This window comes from Hypanus sabinus, chromosome X1 (assembly GCF_030144855.1).
Source record: "Hypanus sabinus isolate sHypSab1 chromosome X1, sHypSab1.hap1, whole genome shotgun sequence".
Taxonomy (NCBI): Eukaryota; Metazoa; Chordata; class Chondrichthyes; order Myliobatiformes; family Dasyatidae; genus Hypanus; species Hypanus sabinus.
In genome coordinates this window covers 18165717-18184845 of record NC_082738.1, presented here as the reverse complement: position 1 = coordinate 18184845, position 19129 = coordinate 18165717, and the positions used below count along the sequence as shown (strand labels likewise).

The window sequence follows — 19129 nt, the reverse complement described above, 5'->3', positions numbered from 1 at the left end:
GGGAGAGGGGACAGAGGGAGGGGACAACGAGACGGGGTGGGGGGGACAGAGAGGGAGGGGATATAGCGAGGGGGACAGAGAGAGGGGACAGCGAGACGGGGGACAGAGGGGGTGGGACAGAGAGAGGGGGGTCAGCGAGAGAAGGGAAGACGGGGGGGTGAGACAGAGGGGGGGACAGAAAGAGGGGATATAGAGGGGATAGAGGGAGAGGGGGACAATGAGACGGGTGGACAGTGAGATGTGGGGGACAGAGAGGGGGAGAGAGAGAGGGGACATAGAGGGGATAGAGGGAGAGGGGGACAATGAGACGGGTGGACAGCGAGAAGAGGGTCCAGAGAGAGGGGGGACAGAGAGACTGGGAGGGAAGATGGGCGGGGAAGGGGGGGGAAGATGGGGGGTTCAGAGAGGGAGGGGAGAGTGGGCAACAGAGAGATGGGGGAATAGTGGGGGGCAGTGGGGGTACATAGAGAGGGGGTCAGATGGTGAAACAGAGGGGGGATAGAGAGGGTGGGACGAGGGGAAAGAGATAGAGGGTAATAGAAAGAGAGAGAAAGGATAGAGAGGGGGGACAGAGAGCGGGGAGAGAGGAGGGACAGAGAGAGGGGAGGACAGAGAGAGAGGGGGATAGAGAAGGGTGAGGACAGAGAGAGGGGGGATAGAGAGGGGACAGAGGGAGGGGACAGCGAGATGGGGGGGTCGGAGGGACAGAGAGAGGGAGGGGTTAGCGAGGTGGACAGAGGTGGCGACAGAGAGGGGGGGACAGAGTGGGGGGCAGAGAGGGGGGATATAGAGGGGATAGAGGGAGAGGGGGACAATGAGACGGGTTGACAGTGAGACGGGGGGACAGAGAGAGGGATACAGAGGGGATAGAGGGAGAGGGGGGACAATGAGACGGGTTGACAGCGAGAAGGGGGGAGGGGGTAACAGAGGGGGAGGGGGAAGAGGGGGAGGGGGAAGAGGGGGAGGGGGAAGAGGGGAGGGGGGAAGAGGGGAGGGGGAAGAGGGGAGGGGGAAGAGGGGAGGGGGAAGAGGGGAGGGGGGAGGGGGAAGGGGGAGGGGGAAGGGGGAGGGGGAAGAGGGGAGGGGGAAGAGGGGAGGGGGAAGGGAGAAGGTGGAGGGTTCAGTGAGGGAGGGGTGAGAGGGCAACAGAGAGACGGGAACAGAGAGATGGGGGAATAGTGGGAGGCAGTGGGGGTACAGAGAGAGGGGGTCAGATGGTGAAACAGAGAGGGGGATAGAGAGAAGGGGTCAGATGGGAGAACAGAGAAGGGGGATAGAGAGAGAGTGAGACGGGGGACAGAGATAGAGGGGAATAGAGAGAGAGAGAGGATAGAGAGGGGGGACAGAGAGTGGGGACAGCGAGATGGGGGGGTGGGAGGACAGAGAGAGGGGGAACAGTGAGGGGGTCAGATGGGGGGACAGAGAAAGTGGGGACAGCGAGACAGGGGGACGGGGGGACAGAGAGAGGGGGATTTAGAGGGGATAGAGGGAGATGGGGATAGATAGGGGTTAGAGAGAGAGGGGGATAGAGAGAGAGAGGAGAGATACAGAGGGGAGAAGAGAGAGAGGGGACAGTGAGACGGGGAGTCAGAGAAGGGTGGACAGAGAGAGGGGGGTATAGAGAGAGGGGGACAGAGTTGGGGGTATAGAGGGAGGGGATAGAGAGAGGGGAGATTGAGAGGGAGGGAATAGAGAGAGAGGGCTGGGACAGGGGGGACAGAGAGGGGGTATAGAGGGGGGTATAGAGAGAGGGGGAAAGGAGGGAGGGAAAGCGAGAGAGAAGGGGACAGAGAGGGGGACAGATGGGGGACATAGTTGGGGGGTCAGATTTGGGGGTATAGAGGGAGGGAGGGGATAGAGAGTGGGGGGATTGAGATAGAGAGGGCTGGGACAAGGGGTACAGAGAGGGGGAAGAGAGAGGCGGGACAGTGAGCTGAGGGGGGCAGAGGGTGGGGCTGGGACAGAGAGGGGGGCAGATGGGGATAGAGAGGGAGGGGATAGCGAGAGGGGGAAGAGAGGGGGAAGAGAGAGAGAGGGGAAGAGAGAGGGGGGAAGAGAGAGGGGGGGAAGTGAGAGAGGGGGCAAGTGAGAGAGGGGGAAGAGAGAGAGGGGGAAGAGAGAGAGGGGAGGGGGGAGAGAGAGGGGAGGAGGAAAGATGGGGAACAGAGAGGTGGGACAGAGATGAGGGGACAGATGGAGAAACGGGGGAGGGGGACAGAGAGGGGATAGAGGGAGAGGGGGACAATGAGACGGGTGGACTGAGATGGGGGGACAGCGAGAAGAGGGTCCAGAGAGAGGGGGGGCAGCAAGACTGGGGGGGGAACAGAGAGAGTGGGAGGGAAGAGGGGTGGGGAAGGGGGAGACGGGGGATTCAGCGAGAGAGAGGGGAGACAGAGGGAGGGGGAATAGTGGGGGGCAGTGGGGATACAGAGAGAGGGGGTCAGATGGTGAAACAGAGAGGGGGATAGAGAGAGGGTCAGATGGGAGAACAAAGAAGGGGGACAGAGAGAGGGTGGGATGGGGGGACAGATATAAAGGGGAATAGAGAGAGAGAGGGGGGACAGAGAGAGGGGGGCAGTGGGGGGGACAGTGAGGGGGTCAGATGGGGAGACAGAGAGAGGGGGGATTTAGGGAGGACAGGGGGGGCAGAGAGAGAGCTGATAGAGAGAGGGGGATATAGAGGGGACAGAGAGAGGTGGGGACAGAGAGGTGGGGGTACAGAGAGAGGGGGATGCAGAGGGGACAGAGGGAGGGGACAGAGAGGGGGTCAGATGGGAGAACAGAGAAGGGGGACAGAGGAGGGGACAGCGAGACGGGGGGACAGAGAGAGGGAGTGGGGCAGGGAGGGGTGGGACAGAGAGAGGGGGCAAAGAGGGGGGGACAATGAGATGGGTGGACAGCGAGACGGGGGACAGAGAGAGGGGTAACAGAGAGAAGGGGACAGAGAGAGTGGGAGGGAGAGGGGCGATAGAGGTGCAATAGAGGGGCAGGAAGAGGGGGGTTCAGCGAGAGAGAGGGGAGACAGAGAGGGAGGGGTCAGAGATAGGGGGCACAGAGAGAGAGGGGCACAGAAAGAGAGGTGATAGAGAGAGTGGGTATAGAGGGGATAGAGGGAGAGTTGGACAGCAAGACAGGGGGGACAGAGAGAAGAGGGTCCAGAGAGAGAGGGGGGACAGAGTGAGGGGGGGATATAGAGGGGATAGAGGGAGAGGGGGACAATGAGACGAGTGGACAGCGAGAAGAGGGTCCAGAGAGAGAGGGGGGACAGAGAGACGAGGGACAGAGAGGGGGGGTTCAGAGAGAGGGGGGGACAGAGGGAGGGTACAGCGAGATGGGGGGACAGAGAGAGGGATATATAGAGGGGATAGAGGGAGAGGGGGACAATGAGACTGGTGGACAGCGAGAGGGGGTGGGACAGCGAGAGGGGGGACAGAGAGAGGGGGATAGAGAGGGGGGAAGGAGGGAGGGAAAGAGAGAGGGGGACAGAGGGCGGGGACAGCGAGACGGGGTGTCAGGGGACAGAGAGGGAGGGGTTATAGTGAGGGGGAGAGGGGTGGGACAGAGAGAGGGGGGACAGCGAGAGACGAGAAGACGGGGGGACATAAAGGGGGGATATAGAGGGAGAGGGGGACAATGAAACGTGTGGACAGTGAGACAGGGGGACAGAGAGGGGGAGAGTGAGGGGGGGATATAGAGAGGATAGAGGGAGAGGGGGACAATGAGACGGGTGGACAGCGAGAAGAGGGTCCAGAGAGAGGGGGGACAGAGACTGGGAAGGAAGAGCGGCTGGGTAGAGGGGGGGAAGATGGGGGGTTCAGAGAGGGAGGGGGAGAGTGGGCAACAGAGAGATGGGGGAATAGTGGGGGGCAGTGGGGGTACAGAGAGAGGGGGTCAGATGGTGAAACAGAGGGGGGACAGAGAGAGGGGTTCAGATGGGAGAACAGAGATAGAGGGGAAGAGAGAGAGAGAGAGAGAGAGAGAGAAAGGATAGAGGGGGGACAGTGAGGGGGTCAGATGGGGGACAGAGAGAGTGGGGGGACAGAGAGCAGGGGAGAGAGGAGGGACAGAGAGAGGAGGGGACAGAGAAAGTGAGGGACAGAGAGAGAGGGGGGATAGAGAGGGGACAGAGGGAGGGGACAGCAAGATGGGGGGTCAGGAGGACAGAGAGAGGGACGGGTTATGGCGAGGTGGACAGAGGGGGCAACAGAGGGTGGGGGGGACAGAGTGGGGGATAGAGAGGGGATAGAGGGAGAGAAGAACAATGAGATGGGTGGACAGTGAGACGGGGGGACAGAGAGAGGGGGGACAGAGGGGGGGACAGAGAGGGGGGAACAGAGGGGGAGGGGAAGAGGGGAAGGGGAGGGGGAAGGTGGAGGGTTCAGAGAGGGAGGGGAGAGTGGGCAACAGAGAGACGGGAACAGAGAGATGGGGGAATAATGGGGGGCAGTGGGGGTACAGAGAGAGGGGGTCAGATGGTGAAATAGAGAGGGGATAGAGAGAAGGGGTCAGATGGGAGAACAGAGAAGGGGGACAGAGAGAGAGTGAGATGAGGGGACAGAGATAGAGGGGAATAGAGAGAGAGAGAGAGAGAGAGAGGATAGAGAGGGGGGCACAGAGAGGGGTCAGATGGGGGGGCAGAGAGAGTGGGAAATGGGGGAGGGGGGACAGAGAGAGGGGGAAAGAGGGAGAGGGGACAGCGAGACGGGGGGGGCCGGGGGGACAGCGAGAGACGGGAAGACGGGGGTTGAGACAGTGGGGGAAAAAGGGGGATATAGAGGGGGACAATGAGACGGAGGAGAGATAGGGGGATAGAGGGAGAGGGGGACAATGAGACGGGTGGACAGCGAGAAGAGGGTCCAGAGAGAGGGGGGACAGAGAGACGGGGGACAGTGAGACAGGGGGAGGGGGGAACAGAGACTGGGAGGGAAGAGGGGCGGGGAAGAGGGGGGAGGGGGAGAGGGGGGAAGATGGGGGGTTCAGAGAGGGAGGGGGAGAGTGGGCAACAGAGAGGTGGGGGAATAGTGGGTGGCAGTGGGGTATAGAGAGGGGGTCAGATGGTGAAACAGAAGTGGGGTAGAGAGAGGGTGGGACGGGGACAGAGATAGAGAGAGAGAAAGGATAGAGAGAGTGGGGACAGTGAGGGGGTCAGATGAGGGGACAGAGAGAGGGGGGGACAGAGTGGGGGGCAGAGAGGGGGGATATAGAGGGGATAGAGGGAGAGGGGGACAATGAGACGGGTGGACAGTGAGACGGGGGGACAAGAGGGTCCAGAGAGAGGGGGGACAGCGAGACAGGGGGGAGGGGGGAACAGAGGGGGAGGGGGAAGAGGGGGAGGGGGAAGAGGGGGAGGGGGAAGTGGGGAAGAGGGGGAAGGTGGAGGGTTCAGAGAGAGAGGGGAGAGAGGGCAACAGAGAGACGGGAACAGAGAGATGGAATAGTGGGGGGCAGTGGGGGTACAGAGAAAGGGGGTCAGATGGTGAAACAGAGGGGGGATAGAGAGGGGTCAGATCGGAGAACAGAGAGGGGGATAGACAGAAGGGGTCAGATTGGAGAACAGAGAGGGGAGACAGATAGAGGGGAATAGAGAGAGAAAGAGAGGATAGAGAGGGGGGCACAGAGAGAGGGGGGACAGTGAGAGGATCAGATGGGGGACAGAGAGAGTGGGGGGAGAGAGAGAGGGGAGAGAGAGAGGGGGAGAGAGAGGGGGGAGAGAGAGGGGGGAGAGAGAGGGGGGAGAGAGAGGGGGGAGAGAGAGGGGGGGAGAGAGAGGGGGATAGAGGGGGGATAGAGATTGGGGGATATAGGGGGGAAGAGAGGTGACAGTGAGATGGGGACAGCAAGAGGGGGTTCAGCAAGGGGGCAGAGATAGAGGGATAGAGGGTGTGGATAGAGAGTGGGGGGATAGACAGTGGGGGGACAGCGAGGGAGGGTGGACAGAGGTGGGGACAGGAGGGGGGACAGAGAGGGGGGCACAGAGAGAGGTGATAGAGAGAGGGGGGTATAGAGGGGATAGAGGGAGAGTTGGACAGCGAGATGGGGGGACAGCGAGAAGAGGGTCCAGAGAGAGGGGGACAGATAGAGAGGGAGGGGACAGAGAGAGTGGGACAATGAGAAGGGGGTTACAGGGAGGGGGAATAGAGAGAGGGGGGATAGAGAGATGGGGATAGAGAGAGAGTGGGGATAGGGAGAGTGGGGATAGGGAGAGGGGGGATAGGGAGGGGGGATAGGGAGAGGGGTGATAGGGAGAGGGGTGATAGGGAGAGGGGGGATAGGGAGAGGGGGATAGGGAGAGGGGGGATAGGGAGGGGGGATAGGGAGAGGGGGGATAGAGAAAGGGGGATAGAGAGAGAAAGGGGGGGATAGAGAGAGAGGGGGGATAGAGTGAGAGGGGGTGTTAGAGAGAGAGGGGATACAGAGGGGGGTAGAGAGAAAGGGGGGCAGAGAAAGGGGGCAGAGAGAGAGGGGGACAGATAGAGAGGGAGGGGACAGAGAGAGTGGGGCAATGAGAAGGGGGATACAGGGAGGGGGAATAGAGAGAGGGGGGGATAGAGAGATGGGGATAGAGAGAGAGTGGGGATAGAGAGAGAGTGGGGATAGGGAGAGTGGGGATAGGGAGAGTGGGGATAGGGAGAGTGGGGATAGGGAGAGTGGGGATAGGGAGAGGGGGGATAGGGAGAGGGGGGATAGGGAGAGGGGGGATAGGGAGGGGGGGATAGGGAGAGGGGTGATAGGGAGAGGGGTGATAGGGAGAGGGGTGATAGGGAGAGGGGGGATAGGGAGAGGGGGGATAGGGAGAGGGGGGATAGGGAGGGGGGGTTAGGGAGAGGGGGGATAGGGAGAGGGGGGATAGGGAGAGGGGGGATAGGGAGAGGGGGGTTAGGGAGAGGGGGGATAGGGAGGGGGGGATAGGGAGAGGGGGTTAGAGAAAGGGGGATAGAGAGAGAAAGGGGGGGATAGAGAGAGAGAGGGGATAGAGTGAGAGGGGGTGTTAGAGAGGGGATACAGAGGGGGTAGAGAGAAAGGGGGCAGAGAGAGAGGGAGGGTAGAGAGGGGGGGACAGAGAGAGGGGGGACAGAGAGAGGGGGATAGAGAGTGGGGGATACAGGGAGGGGGCAGAAAGTGGAGGGAAAGAGAGAGGGGGGGACAGTGAGGGGGGAACAAAGAGGGGTTGGACAGCGAGAGGGGGACAGAGAGGGGGGGACAGAGAGAGGGGGGCAGAGAGAGGGGGGATACAGAGGGGGGTAGAGAGAAAGGGGGGCAGAGAAAGGGGGGTAGAGAGAGGGGGGGACAGAGAGAGGGGGGACAGGGGGGGGACAGAGAGAGGGGGAAGAGAGGGGGGGAAGAGAGAGAGGGGATAGAGAGAGGGGGATAGAGAGTGGGGGATACAGGGAGGGTGCAGAAAGTGGAGGGATAGAGAGCGGGGAAAGAGAGAGGGGGGACAGTGAGGGGGGAACAAAGAGGGGTTGGACAGTGAGGGGGGACAGAGGTGGGACAGAGAGAGGGGGATATGGGGGGTACAGAGAGAGAGAGGGGGAAAGAGAGAAATATCGAGAAGTTATGAGTGAAATGTATAAATTAGATTTAAATCCCTCCTTTCGCTTTCCAGCAAAGCTGACAATTTTTCCAGAAAAATCTCAACCATTGAGAAATTACTCTCCTCAGGTGGGATGTGAGTATATTCAAAACCTTAAAGTTAATCCTACTGAATAAAATATTAAAGTTACGCCAATTATTCAAATGGCAATTTTGAAGTATCTGCTGTATGTGTTGTTTTTTTGAAGCTTTTGAGTTAAGTACATGCTATGCCTTTTCATTCTCTGGTCTGGGACGTGGTCGATTTAATTTTTTTTACCTTATTAATAATATATAACTGTTTTGTAGGGAACCTTTATAGTATTGTATTTTAGTGGTCTGTGTAGGACCTGTTTTGTATTAATCTTTTTATTTCTTTTATTTGTTTCAATACTTATAGTTTTAGGTCTCTTATATACATATACTCATTTACTTTTATTTTAGAGAGAGAGAGAGAGAGGGGGGGGGACAGCGAGAGAGGGGGGGGGACAGAGAGAGAGGGGGTCAGATGGGGGAATGGGGGGACAGAAGGAGCGGTAGAGAGAAGGAGGCAGGCAGAGATAGAGAGTGGTAGACAGAGCAGGCAGTATACAGAGAGAGAGGTAGAGAAAGATGGAGGCATAGAGAGGGAGGGGTGGGGAGAGGGAGGGGAGATGTTTTGACCTTGCTTTACTTTTATTTGCTCCAGCATGTATTGATCTTCCCACTGCTGAGGCGCCAAGCACCGTTCTCTGTCTCTCTAAGGTGGGTACAGCATCGCAGGCCACTGTAGTGTCGTGTTCTATGTAAATATTTCTGATCATTTGTGTTCTAATAACAAAGAGCAGAAGAAGGACCTGAAGTCGAAGCATCCACCTGAACAAGTGGCAAAGCCTGGGATGAGAAGACTGGCTAAGCAGCAGGCATTCTGGTGGTAATCAAATTTCTTTCCTTTAGTTCCGTCCCATTGATCCAGAACTGGGGATTTATTTTAGAATGGTTTATTATCACTGACATATGTTGTGAAATCTGTGGTTTTGTGGCACAATGCAAGACATAAAAATTTACTATGAGTTACAATAAGTAATATTTTTAAAAGTGCATAAAAGAGTTAATGGCCATTCAGAAGTCTGATGGCAAAGGGGAAGAAGCTGATCCTAAAATGTCTGTTTAATTCTGTGTTATGTTGCTCTGGGATTTGTTAAAGGGAATCTGGGCGTAAACAAGGTAGAAAGAAATGGCAGGCGTTGTCTGGGGCAGAAACAGCGAAGCAGACATGTGAAGTTGAACTGCCTGTCCCAACTGCAAGTGAGGGAATCCAGTGTGGCACTGAGGAATGCTAGAATCATTCTTCAGCCTTCCCACCTCATGCTACGGGGAGAAGTGTTCAGCTGCGTGTGCATTACCGGTGAAAGGATGTCTCCAGCGTAGCGCTTGACTGGGTATGGCTTCCTGCGATACGTGCCCTCCGCCTGAGAAACTCTGCGTCGCTTCTTAGCTTCTTTCTGTCGTATTCTCATCAACTGCACACGCTTTTGTCGTTTACTGATGATAACTAACACAAAGTACATGCAATGAGTTTTTCAGCATTCCAGGTTTCTTCTCTCCCCCCCCCCCCAACCATTCCTCCCCTTTAACAAGTTGCTTACATCATGACTTGAATCGTGGAGCACTGCAGCACAGAAACAAGCCCTTTGAGCTATCTAGTCCGTGCCAAACTGTTATTCTGCTTAGTCCCATTGACCTGCACCTGGACCATAGCCCTCCTGTCCATGTTCTTATCTAAATTTGCCTTAAATGCTGGAACTGAACCTGCATCCACTCCACAGTCGCACAACCTTTTGAGTGAAAAGTTCCCCGCCCACCATGTTCTCCTTAAATATTTCACCTTTCACCCTTAAACTATGAGCTCGAGTTCTAGTCTCAGTGGAAGAAGTCTGCTTTTAATTTACCCTGTTGAAACCCCTCAATTTTATATACCACTATCTAAACTCCCCTCAGTCTCCTACACTCCAAGGGTTAAAGTCCTAACCTTTGCAAACTTTCCCAATAACTCAGATCCTCAACTCCCAGCAACATTCTTGCACATTTTCCCCATACTTTCTCAATCTTGATATCTTTCCTCTAGGTAGCCGACCAGAACTGCACAGAGAACTTGAAATTTGGCCTCATCAACATCTTGTACAACTTCAACATAACATTCCAATTCCTGTACTCAATACTCTGATTTACGAAGGCCAATGTGCCATAAAATCTCTTTGGAACCCTATCTAGGCCACCTTGAAGTAATTATGGACCTGTATTCCCAGATCACTCTGTTTTACTGCATTTCTCAGTGCCCTACTGTTCACTGTGTAAGACCTAACCTGATTGATCTTCCCAAAGTGCAACACCTCATACTTTCTGCATTAAATTTTATCTGCCAGTTTTAGCCCATTGATCCAGACCCCACTGCAAACTCTGATAGTCTCCTTTGCTTTCCACTATGTCCCCAATCTTGGTGTAATCCACAAATTTGTTGATCCAGTTATTCACATCATCATCCAGATCATTGATTTAGATGACAAAGGACCCAGCACCACTCCCTGTGGCATTACACTAGTCACAGGCCTCCAGGCAGAGAGGCAACCCTCTACTACCACTCCTTGGCTTCTCCCACAAAGCCAATGTCTCATCCAATTGACTACTTCATCTTGAATCTCAGTGACTGAACCTTTGTGACCAGCCTCCCACGTGGGACCTTGTCAGAGGCCTTGCTAAGGTCCATGTAGACAACATCCACTGACTTGCCTTCATCAACTTTCCTGGTAACTTCCATGAAAAAATCTAGATTGGTTAAACACGACCTACCGTGCTCAAAGCAATGTTGACTCTCCCTAATCAGGCCCCGCTTATCCAAATACTTATGCAGTATATCTAGTCCCTTTGAATACCTTCTAATAAGTTACCCACTACTGACATCAGTTTCACCAGCCTATAATTTCCCGGCTTATTCTTAGAGTCTTTCTGGAACAACATAACATATTATCAATCCTCCAGCCCTCCGGCACCTCACCTATGGCTAAGAATGTTTCAAATATCTCCGCCAGGGCCCCTGCAATTTCTGACCAGCGTTCCACAGGGTTTGAGGAGACAATTTGTTAGGCCCTGGGAACTTATCCACCCTAATTTGCCTTTAGACAACAAGCACCACCTCTTTTGTAATCCGGATACAGTCTATGACCTCACTACTGTTTTGCCTCAGTTCTATAGACCCTGTGTCTGTCTTGCAAGGAAATACAGATACAAAAAAAAATTCACTAAACATCTCCCCCATCTCTTTCAGCTCCATGCACAGATGAGCAAGCTTCATGGACCCATTTTGTCCCTCGCTGTCTTTTTGCTATTAATGTAGGAGTTCTTGGGTTTGCTTTCACCTTATGTCATCTTTTGCTTTTATTATACTGCTAAAGTACCTCATTTGTTCCTTCCTGCACCTCCTTCTAACCAGGGTCTCAATATTTCTCCAAAACCAAGCTTCCCTAAGATCATAAGACATAGGAGAAGAATTAGGCCATTCAGCCCATCGAGACTGTGCCTCCATTTCATCATAGCTGATCCCGGATTCCATTCAACCCCATACACCTGACCTCTTACTATATTCCTTGATGCCCCAACCAATCAGGAACTTCAGCTTTAAATATTCCCATGGACTTGGCTTCCACCACAGTCTGTGGCAGAGCCTTCCACAGATTCACTACTTTTTGGCTAAAAAAAAACCAACTCCTCCTTACTTCTGTTCTAAAAGGTCGCCCCTCAATTTTGAGGCTGTGTCCTCTAGTTCTGGATACCCCCACCAGAGGAAACATTCCCTCCACATCCACCTTATCTAGTCCTTTCGACATTCAGTAATTTCAGTGAGATCCCCCCCCACCGCATTCATATGTTAACCCCTTCATTCCCGGAATAATCCTTGTGAACCACCTCTGGACTCTCTCCAATGACAACACATCCTTTCTGAGATAAGGGGCCCAAAACATTTTTTTTTATTCATTCACAGGATGAGGGTGTTGCCAGCAAATTTATTACCCATCCCTAGTTGCCCTTGAGAAGGTGGTGATGAGCTGCCTTCTTGAACCACTGCAGTCCCTGAGGTGTAGGTACACCCACAGTACTGGTGGGTACTACAGTAGGAAGGATATTCTATGATTTTTGACCCGGCGACAATGAAGGAATGGTGATGTGTTTCCAAGTCAGGATGGTGAGTGACTTGGAGGGGAATTTCCAAGTGGTGGTGTTCCCAGGTATCTGCTGTTCTCGTCCTTCTAGATGGTAGTGGTCGTGGGTCTCGAAGGTGTTGCCTTAGGAACTTTGGTGTGTTGTTGTTGCCTTGTACTGGATGGTGTCAAGCTTCTTGAGTGTTGATGGGGCTACGCTCATCCAGGCGAGTGGCGGGTATTCCGTTACACTCCTGGCCTGAGCCTTGTAGATGGTGGACTGGCTTTGGGAAGTCGGGAGGTGAGTTATATGCCGCAGGATTCCTAGTCTTTGACCTGCTCTGGTAGCCACAGTGTTTATATATGGATAGACCAGTGCAGTTTCCTGTCAATGGTAACCCTCGGGATGTTGATAGTAGGTGATTCAGTGGTGGTGATGCCACTGAATGTCAAGGGACGATGGTTACAGCCTCTCTTGTTGGAGACAGTCATTGCCTGGCGCTTGCATGGCTCGAATGTTACTTGCCACTTGTCAGTCCAACTCTGGATATTGTCCAGGTCCTGCTGCATTTCAGTATGACCTGCTTCACTATCTGAGGAGTCACGAATGTTGCAGAACATTGCAGTCACCTGTGAACATCCCCACTTCTGACCTTCTGACGGAAGGGAGGTCATTGATGAAGCAGCTGAAGATGGTTGGTCCTAGGACACTTCCCTGAGGATCTCTTGCAATGATGTCCTGAGGATGAGATGACTGACCTCCTACCACCACAATCATCTTCCTCTGTGTCAGGTGTGATTCCAACCAGCAGAGGGTTTTCTCCCTAATTCCCATTGACTCCATTTTAGCTAGGGCACCTTGATGCCACACTTGGTCAAATGCTGCCTTGATGTCGAGGGCTATCACTCTCACCTCACCTCTGGCACTTAGCTCTTCGGTCCGTGTTTGGACCAAGGAGATGATGATGTCAGGAGCTGAGTGGCCTTGACAGAACTCAAACTGGGCATCCGTAACCAGGTAATTGCTGAGTAGGTGCTGCATGATGACCCCTTCCATTGCTTTGCTGTTGACTGATAGGGCGGGAATTGGCTGGGTTGTACTTGTCCTGTTTCTTGTGTACAGGAAATATCTGGGCAGTTTCCACATTGCCAGGTAACAGCTTGGCTAGTGGTGCGGCAAGTTCTGGAGCACAAGTTTGTCAGGACTTCAGGACTGTTGCTGGGATTTTGTCTGGGCCTATAGTCCATTTTATCCTGTTGATACTCCAAGTGCAGCCTGACTAGTGTATTAGTGTATCAGCATCATCTCCTTGCTTTTGCAGTCTATTCCCTTTGAAATAAATTGCATTTGCCTTCTTTACCACAGACTCAACCTGTAAATTAACCTCTGGGAGTCTTGCGCGAGGACTCCCAAGTCCCTCTGCACCTGATGTTTGAACCTTCTCCCCATTTAGATAATATCCGCACTATTGTTGCTTTTATCAAAATGCATTATCATACATTTCCCAACACTCCATCTGCCACTTTTTTTGCCCATTCTTCCAATTTGCCCAAGTCCTTCTGCAATTGCATTGCTTCCTCAGCACTACCTACCCCTCCACCTATCTTCATATCATCCACAAACTTTGCAACAAAGCCATCAATTCCGCTATCTAAATCATGACAAACAATGTGAAAACTAGCGGTCCCAATACTGACCTGAGGAACACCATTAGTCACTGGCAGCCAAAGAGAAAAGGCCTACTTTATTCCCACTCGCTGCCTCCTGCCCATCAGCCATTCCTCTATCCATGCCAGTATATTTCCTGTAACACCACAGGACTTTACCTTGTTAAGTAGCCTCATGTGAGGCACCTTATCAAATGCCTTCTGAAAATTTGAGTAAATGACATCCACTGCCTCTCCTTTGTCCATCCTGCTTATTACTTCCTCGAAGAACTCTAACAGATTTGTCAGGCAAGATTTTCCTTCACAGAAACCATGCAGACTTTGACATTTTATCATTAGTCTCCAAGTACCCTGAAACCTCATTCTTAATAATAGACTCCAACATTCCCCAACCACTAACTGGCTGATAATTTCCTCTCTTTTGTCTTCCTCCCTTCTTAAAAAGTGGAGTGATATTCACAATCTTCCAGTCCTCTGGACCACGCCAGACACTTCGATTCTTGAAAGATCATAACTAATGCATCTGTTTTCTCTTCAGCAACCTCTCTCAGGACTCTGGGATGTCGTCCATCTGGTCCAGGTGACTTGTCCACCTTATGACCTTTCAGTTTACCTGGCACTTTTTCCTTTGTAATAGCAATGGCACTCACTCCTGCTCCCTGACACGCACAGACCTCTGGCACACTGCTAGTGTCTTCCACAGTACTTATTAAACTCATCTGTCATTTCTTTGTCCCGATTACTACCTCACCAGCATCATTTTCCAGTGGTCCAATATCGACTCTCACCTCCCCTTTACTCCCTATTGAACTGAAAAAACCTTTGGTATCCTGCTTTATATTATTGGCTGGTTTGCCCTCATATTTCACCTTTTCCCTTCTTATCACTTTTTGACTGCCTTTTGTTGGATTTTAAAAGCTTCCCAATCACTTTCACTACTTTATCTGCCTTTTCCTTGGGTATGATGCAGTCCCTAACTCCCTTTGTCAGCCACGTTTGCCTAGCCCTGCCATTTGAGAACTTCTTCCTCTGTGGGACATATCTATCCTGTGCCTTGTGAACTGTTCCTAGAAACTTCAGCCACCTCTGTTCTACCGTTATCCCTGCCAGTTACCCCCTCCAACCCACCTGGGAAAGCTCCTCTCTCGTGCCTCTGTAATTCCCTTTTATTCCATTGCGATACTGATGCTTGTGACTTAGGCTTCTCCCTCTCAAACTGCAGTATGAATTCAATCATATTATGACCACTGCCTCCTAGGAGTTCCTTTGCCTTAAGCCTCATAAGATCTGGGTTATTACACAACACCTGATCTAAGATAGCCTTTCCCCGAGTAGGCTCAAGCACAAGCTGCTCTAAAATTCCCTCTCTTGCAATCTGGCAACAATCTAATTTTCCCAATCCCCTTGCATATTTAAGTCCTCCATTGCATTTGTGACATTATCCTTATAACATGCCCTTTCCAGCTCCCTTTTGCAATCTCAACCCCACATCTTGGCTACTATTTGGAGATCTATATACATGATTCCCATAATGTTTTTTTTTCACCCTTGCAGTTTCTTAACGCCACCTACAAAGATTCAACATTGTCTGACCCTAAGTCACCTTTTTCTAAAGGTGTAATTCTCTTACCAATAGAGCCTAAAGCTGTTAGCCTTGCCTTTTATTCTAACAGCAACATACAAACTCTGTAATCTCAATATTTCACTTTTGAAGATGAGAATAACAAGTTGGGGTCGCTCCCCATTGCATCCCTCAACTCCTCCAAAGTACTGGCTGCTTTTCATTCAGTTGGCGCAAATGATCAAAGGCATTGCCCAGTGTGTCCCAAATCATACCAACTGGCAACATGCCAGGTTTGATAGCTGCTCTGTACTCCATCCAGTCTTTAATAATACTGGAGACACAGCCATCAGTGCTCCTGACCTCAATCCAGTGACCCCTGGATGGCATTTACTTGCTTGGGATTTTCCAAGAAGAATGGCAAGTTGACAAAAGGAATCAGAGGGCCTTTAATATTCTTGGAACTACACATTAGAAGAAAAGGGAGGGGGAAAGTGAGCTCCTTTTGACAGAAGCTTTCCAAATACCTTTAAATATTAAAAGGAAACATCTTCCCATTCCATTTTCATGGAGGTGATGTTCACAGTAGAGAGACACCCTCAAAGGTGACCTTACCTTCAGTATGCGAGTAGCCCTCTGCTGTTAGTTTCCACTGGACCAAGATTCCCAACATACTCATCACAGGCCAGATTCCAAGGATTACCCAACTGTACCAACAAATGGGCAGTGAGGGAGCAATCTTAAGCCTCTCGTAGACATACTGTACCAACAGAAACAGCTCAATGAAATAGTCCACAGTCAGCGTAATGATGACACCACCAAAGACTGCAGTGGAGATAATGGTGAAAAGCTTTTGCCATTGTAAAGTTAGGACAGCAAACAGCATTCCAAGGCCAATGAGAAGCCCCACTGGAATCCAGATGGTGTGTGGGTGATAGAACTGTTCCATCACGATAAGGGTGACAATTGCTACCAGAAGGCCAAGTATGAGGCCAATCATGAAGAGGCCAACACTGCGGACAAGCATGGTGACCAGTCCGCACAGGATTCCAATGCCGAGACCAATGCCTGCACTGGCCTCCACGCTCAGCTGAATGTCCAGAACACGCTCCTTGTAACACAACAGGAAAATGATGATGGAACCAAACATCAGCCCACAGAGGAACATGACAGCCTTGAAACAGCGATAACCTGCAAAGATTTCAGAAAGTTACATTACAGTAGAAGAAACAGTGATTGTCATGTGATCAGATACATTAACTCTATCATTAAAGCAGTGGAGAGCGGAATAACCACAACAAATTCATTTGCCATTTCTACCGACAATAATATCTTAAAATTGTGGGACAAATGCGCTTACATACAAACGCATCTTCTTGTTTTGCACAAATTCTGTAAACTCTATAATAGTGGAGATAGGGTTATAGTTATTTAATCATTACAATGCGACAAGTTTAACAAAAAATTAAAAGATAGTCAATATGTTGGTGACAGAACTCATGTCCAACAAATGTTTGCCAGTCACAATTCTGTTTCGCTCAGCCAAGTACCTCTGATTCAGAATTATTTAAATCCCAGATCCATCCGAAACATCTCTTAATCATCTTGGACAAATTCAGGTTAAAAAGGAGAAACGATTTGCAGCAACTTAGGAAGCCTTCAGCTCAAAAACAAGCCTGGGACACTTTGCACACTGGTGTTTGGAAATCATTGCCAGAGGATTGAAATGTAGGTGCCTCCGAAGTGGAAGCAAATCACCCTCTGCAAATACACAGGAACAGATCACTAGGCTTTCCTCACCACAATTCCTTAGACAGTGTAAAATTCCTTACAGACAGTGGCAAAAAATGAACCCCAATCAGTGATCACTGGTGCTCTATAGCAATTGCAGTAACCATGACACTACTGTGCCACTCTCAAATGTTCCTTCAAGCTATACCTCATTAGGAGTTTGAAGAGATTTGGTATGTCAACAAATACACTCAAAAACTTCTATAGATCTACCGTGGAGAGCATTCTGACAGGCTGCATCACTGTCTGGTATGGAGGGGTTACTACACAGGACCGAAAGAAGCTGCAGTCAGCTCTGCTGCTCATTAAGATCTTGGCCATCGTTAATCATTTTCCTTGACTCCAAACAAACTATCGATCACTCCCAATAAATAACCATCCACCGTTAATCCACCTGGACAACACAAACACCTACGTCAGGATGCTGTTCATCAACTATAACTCAGCATTTAATACCATCATTCCCAAAATCCTGACTGAGAAGTTGCAGAACCTGGGCCTCTGTACTTCCCTCTGCAATTGGATCCTCGACTTCCTAACCAGAAGACCACAGTCTGTGCGGACTGGTGATAACATCTCCTCCTCGCTGACGATCAACACTGGCACACCTCAGGGTGTGTGCTTATCCCACTGCTCTACTCTCTCTATACACATGTCTGTGTGGCTAGGCACAGCTCAAATACCATCTGTGAAAAATTTGCGACAAGAGGGTGTACAGGAGGGAGATATGCCAACTAGTGGAGTGGTGTCACAGCAACAACCTGGCACTCAACGTCAGTAAGACGAAAGAGCTGATTGTGGACTTCAGGAAGGGTAAAATGAAGGAACACATACCAATCCTCATAGAGGGATCAGAAGTGGGGAGAGTGAGCAGTTTCAAGATCCTGGGTGTCAAGATCTCTGAGGATCTAACCTGGTCCCAACATATCAATGCAGTTATAAAGAAAGCAAGACAGCAGCTATACTTCATTAGGAGTTTGAAGAGAATTGGTATGTCAACAAATACATTCAAAAACTTCCATAGATGTACCGTGGAGAGCATTCTGACAAGCTGCATCACTGTCTGGTATGGAGGGGGGGGGGGGGGGTAGCTGCTGCACAGGACTGAAAGAAGCTGCAGAGGATTGTAAATCTAGTCAGCTCCATCTTGGGTACTAGCATACAAAGTACCTAGGACACCTTCAGGGAACGGTTTCTCAGAAAGGCAGCGTCCACTATTAAGGACCTCCAGCACCCAGGACATGCCCTTTTCTCACTGTTACCATCAGGTAGGAGGTACAGGAGCCTGAAGGCACACACTCAGCGATTCAGGAACAGCTTCTTCCCCTCTGCCATCCGATTCCTAAATGGACTTTGAAGCTTTGGACACTAACTCACTTTTTTAATATACAGTATTTCTGTTTTTGCACATTTTTTAAAAAATCTATTCAATATATGTAATTGATTTACTTGTTTATTTATTATGTTTTATTTTTTTTCTCTCTCTCTCTCTGCTAGATTATGTATTGCATTGAACTGCTGCTGCTAAATTAACAAATTTCACGTCACATGCCGGTGATAATAAATCTGATAATAAAGTTCCAAAGATTTCAAACTCTGTCAAAAGCTGACATTACCAAACTCCACCACCAGAGGGAGCCAATGTGCCTAGGTAGAAGTCAACTAACCATACTGATGAGCTGACTAAAACAATATTGAAAAGATCACACTGTATTTCACTTTGTATACTGTCTTGTCATTTTTCCACCTTTTATTAGGTGCTGTGGGTGTGATATTTGCAGCTAGGATAAAATGCAAGGCATCTGTTAAGAGACGGGAAAAAATTTCCAGTTTCTGCTTACAGATAATTCTTAACACAACAGATTTCTCTGCAGCTGTACACACTAAACACTTCCCCTGTTAAGGTTCCACATTTTTTCCCACTTCCCTTCTACAATGTTCACATTAATTGGCAACCCAGTAGATTTGATTCAGGATTGGAGGCAGACACAAGGGCTCAGAAGGCCCTGGAGTTTAGAGCTCAGTTAGGGATCTTCTTGAATTGGAATAATCTTAACTAATTTCTTGTTCAATTCCATGAAGAAAACAACTTAATCCTCCCCTGTCTTGGAGCAAAGTTCTTGTGTCATAAGTTTGTCCAGACCAGCCAGTTTGTAAAACCATAGCTTTAAAACAGAGGCTGTGAAATCTACCAATGAAGTCTGTTCATAATTAAGTGTTAATAATTCTTACAGTGATCGATGAAACTGCTATTTAAGGTGTTCAGATGCTTACTATTCAGTAGTTAGTCCTCATTTATGGCAATAAAATAAGTTAAAGGTTGATAGTGTTGTGGATAGTGTAGACAGTTGTCTTAGAGTAA

At 50.6% G+C, this 19129-nt stretch overlaps 1 protein-coding gene across 4 annotated transcripts in view; it reads right to left on the bottom strand.

Annotated features, from left to right (window-relative positions):
- Positions 1-19129, bottom strand: part of LOC132384655 (transmembrane protein 198-like) — a 105477-nt gene that overhangs the window by 17829 nt on the left and 68519 nt on the right. For all 4 annotated transcript variants that reach the window (XM_059955983.1, XM_059955980.1, XM_059955981.1 and 1 more), the window contains 2 exons: positions 15592-16167; positions 8958-9106 (listed from right to left, as the gene is read on the bottom strand). In XM_059955983.1, the coding sequence (XP_059811966.1) occupies positions 8958-9106; positions 15592-16167 (725 nt within the window). The remainder of the gene's footprint in view (positions 1-8957; positions 9107-15591; positions 16168-19129) is intronic.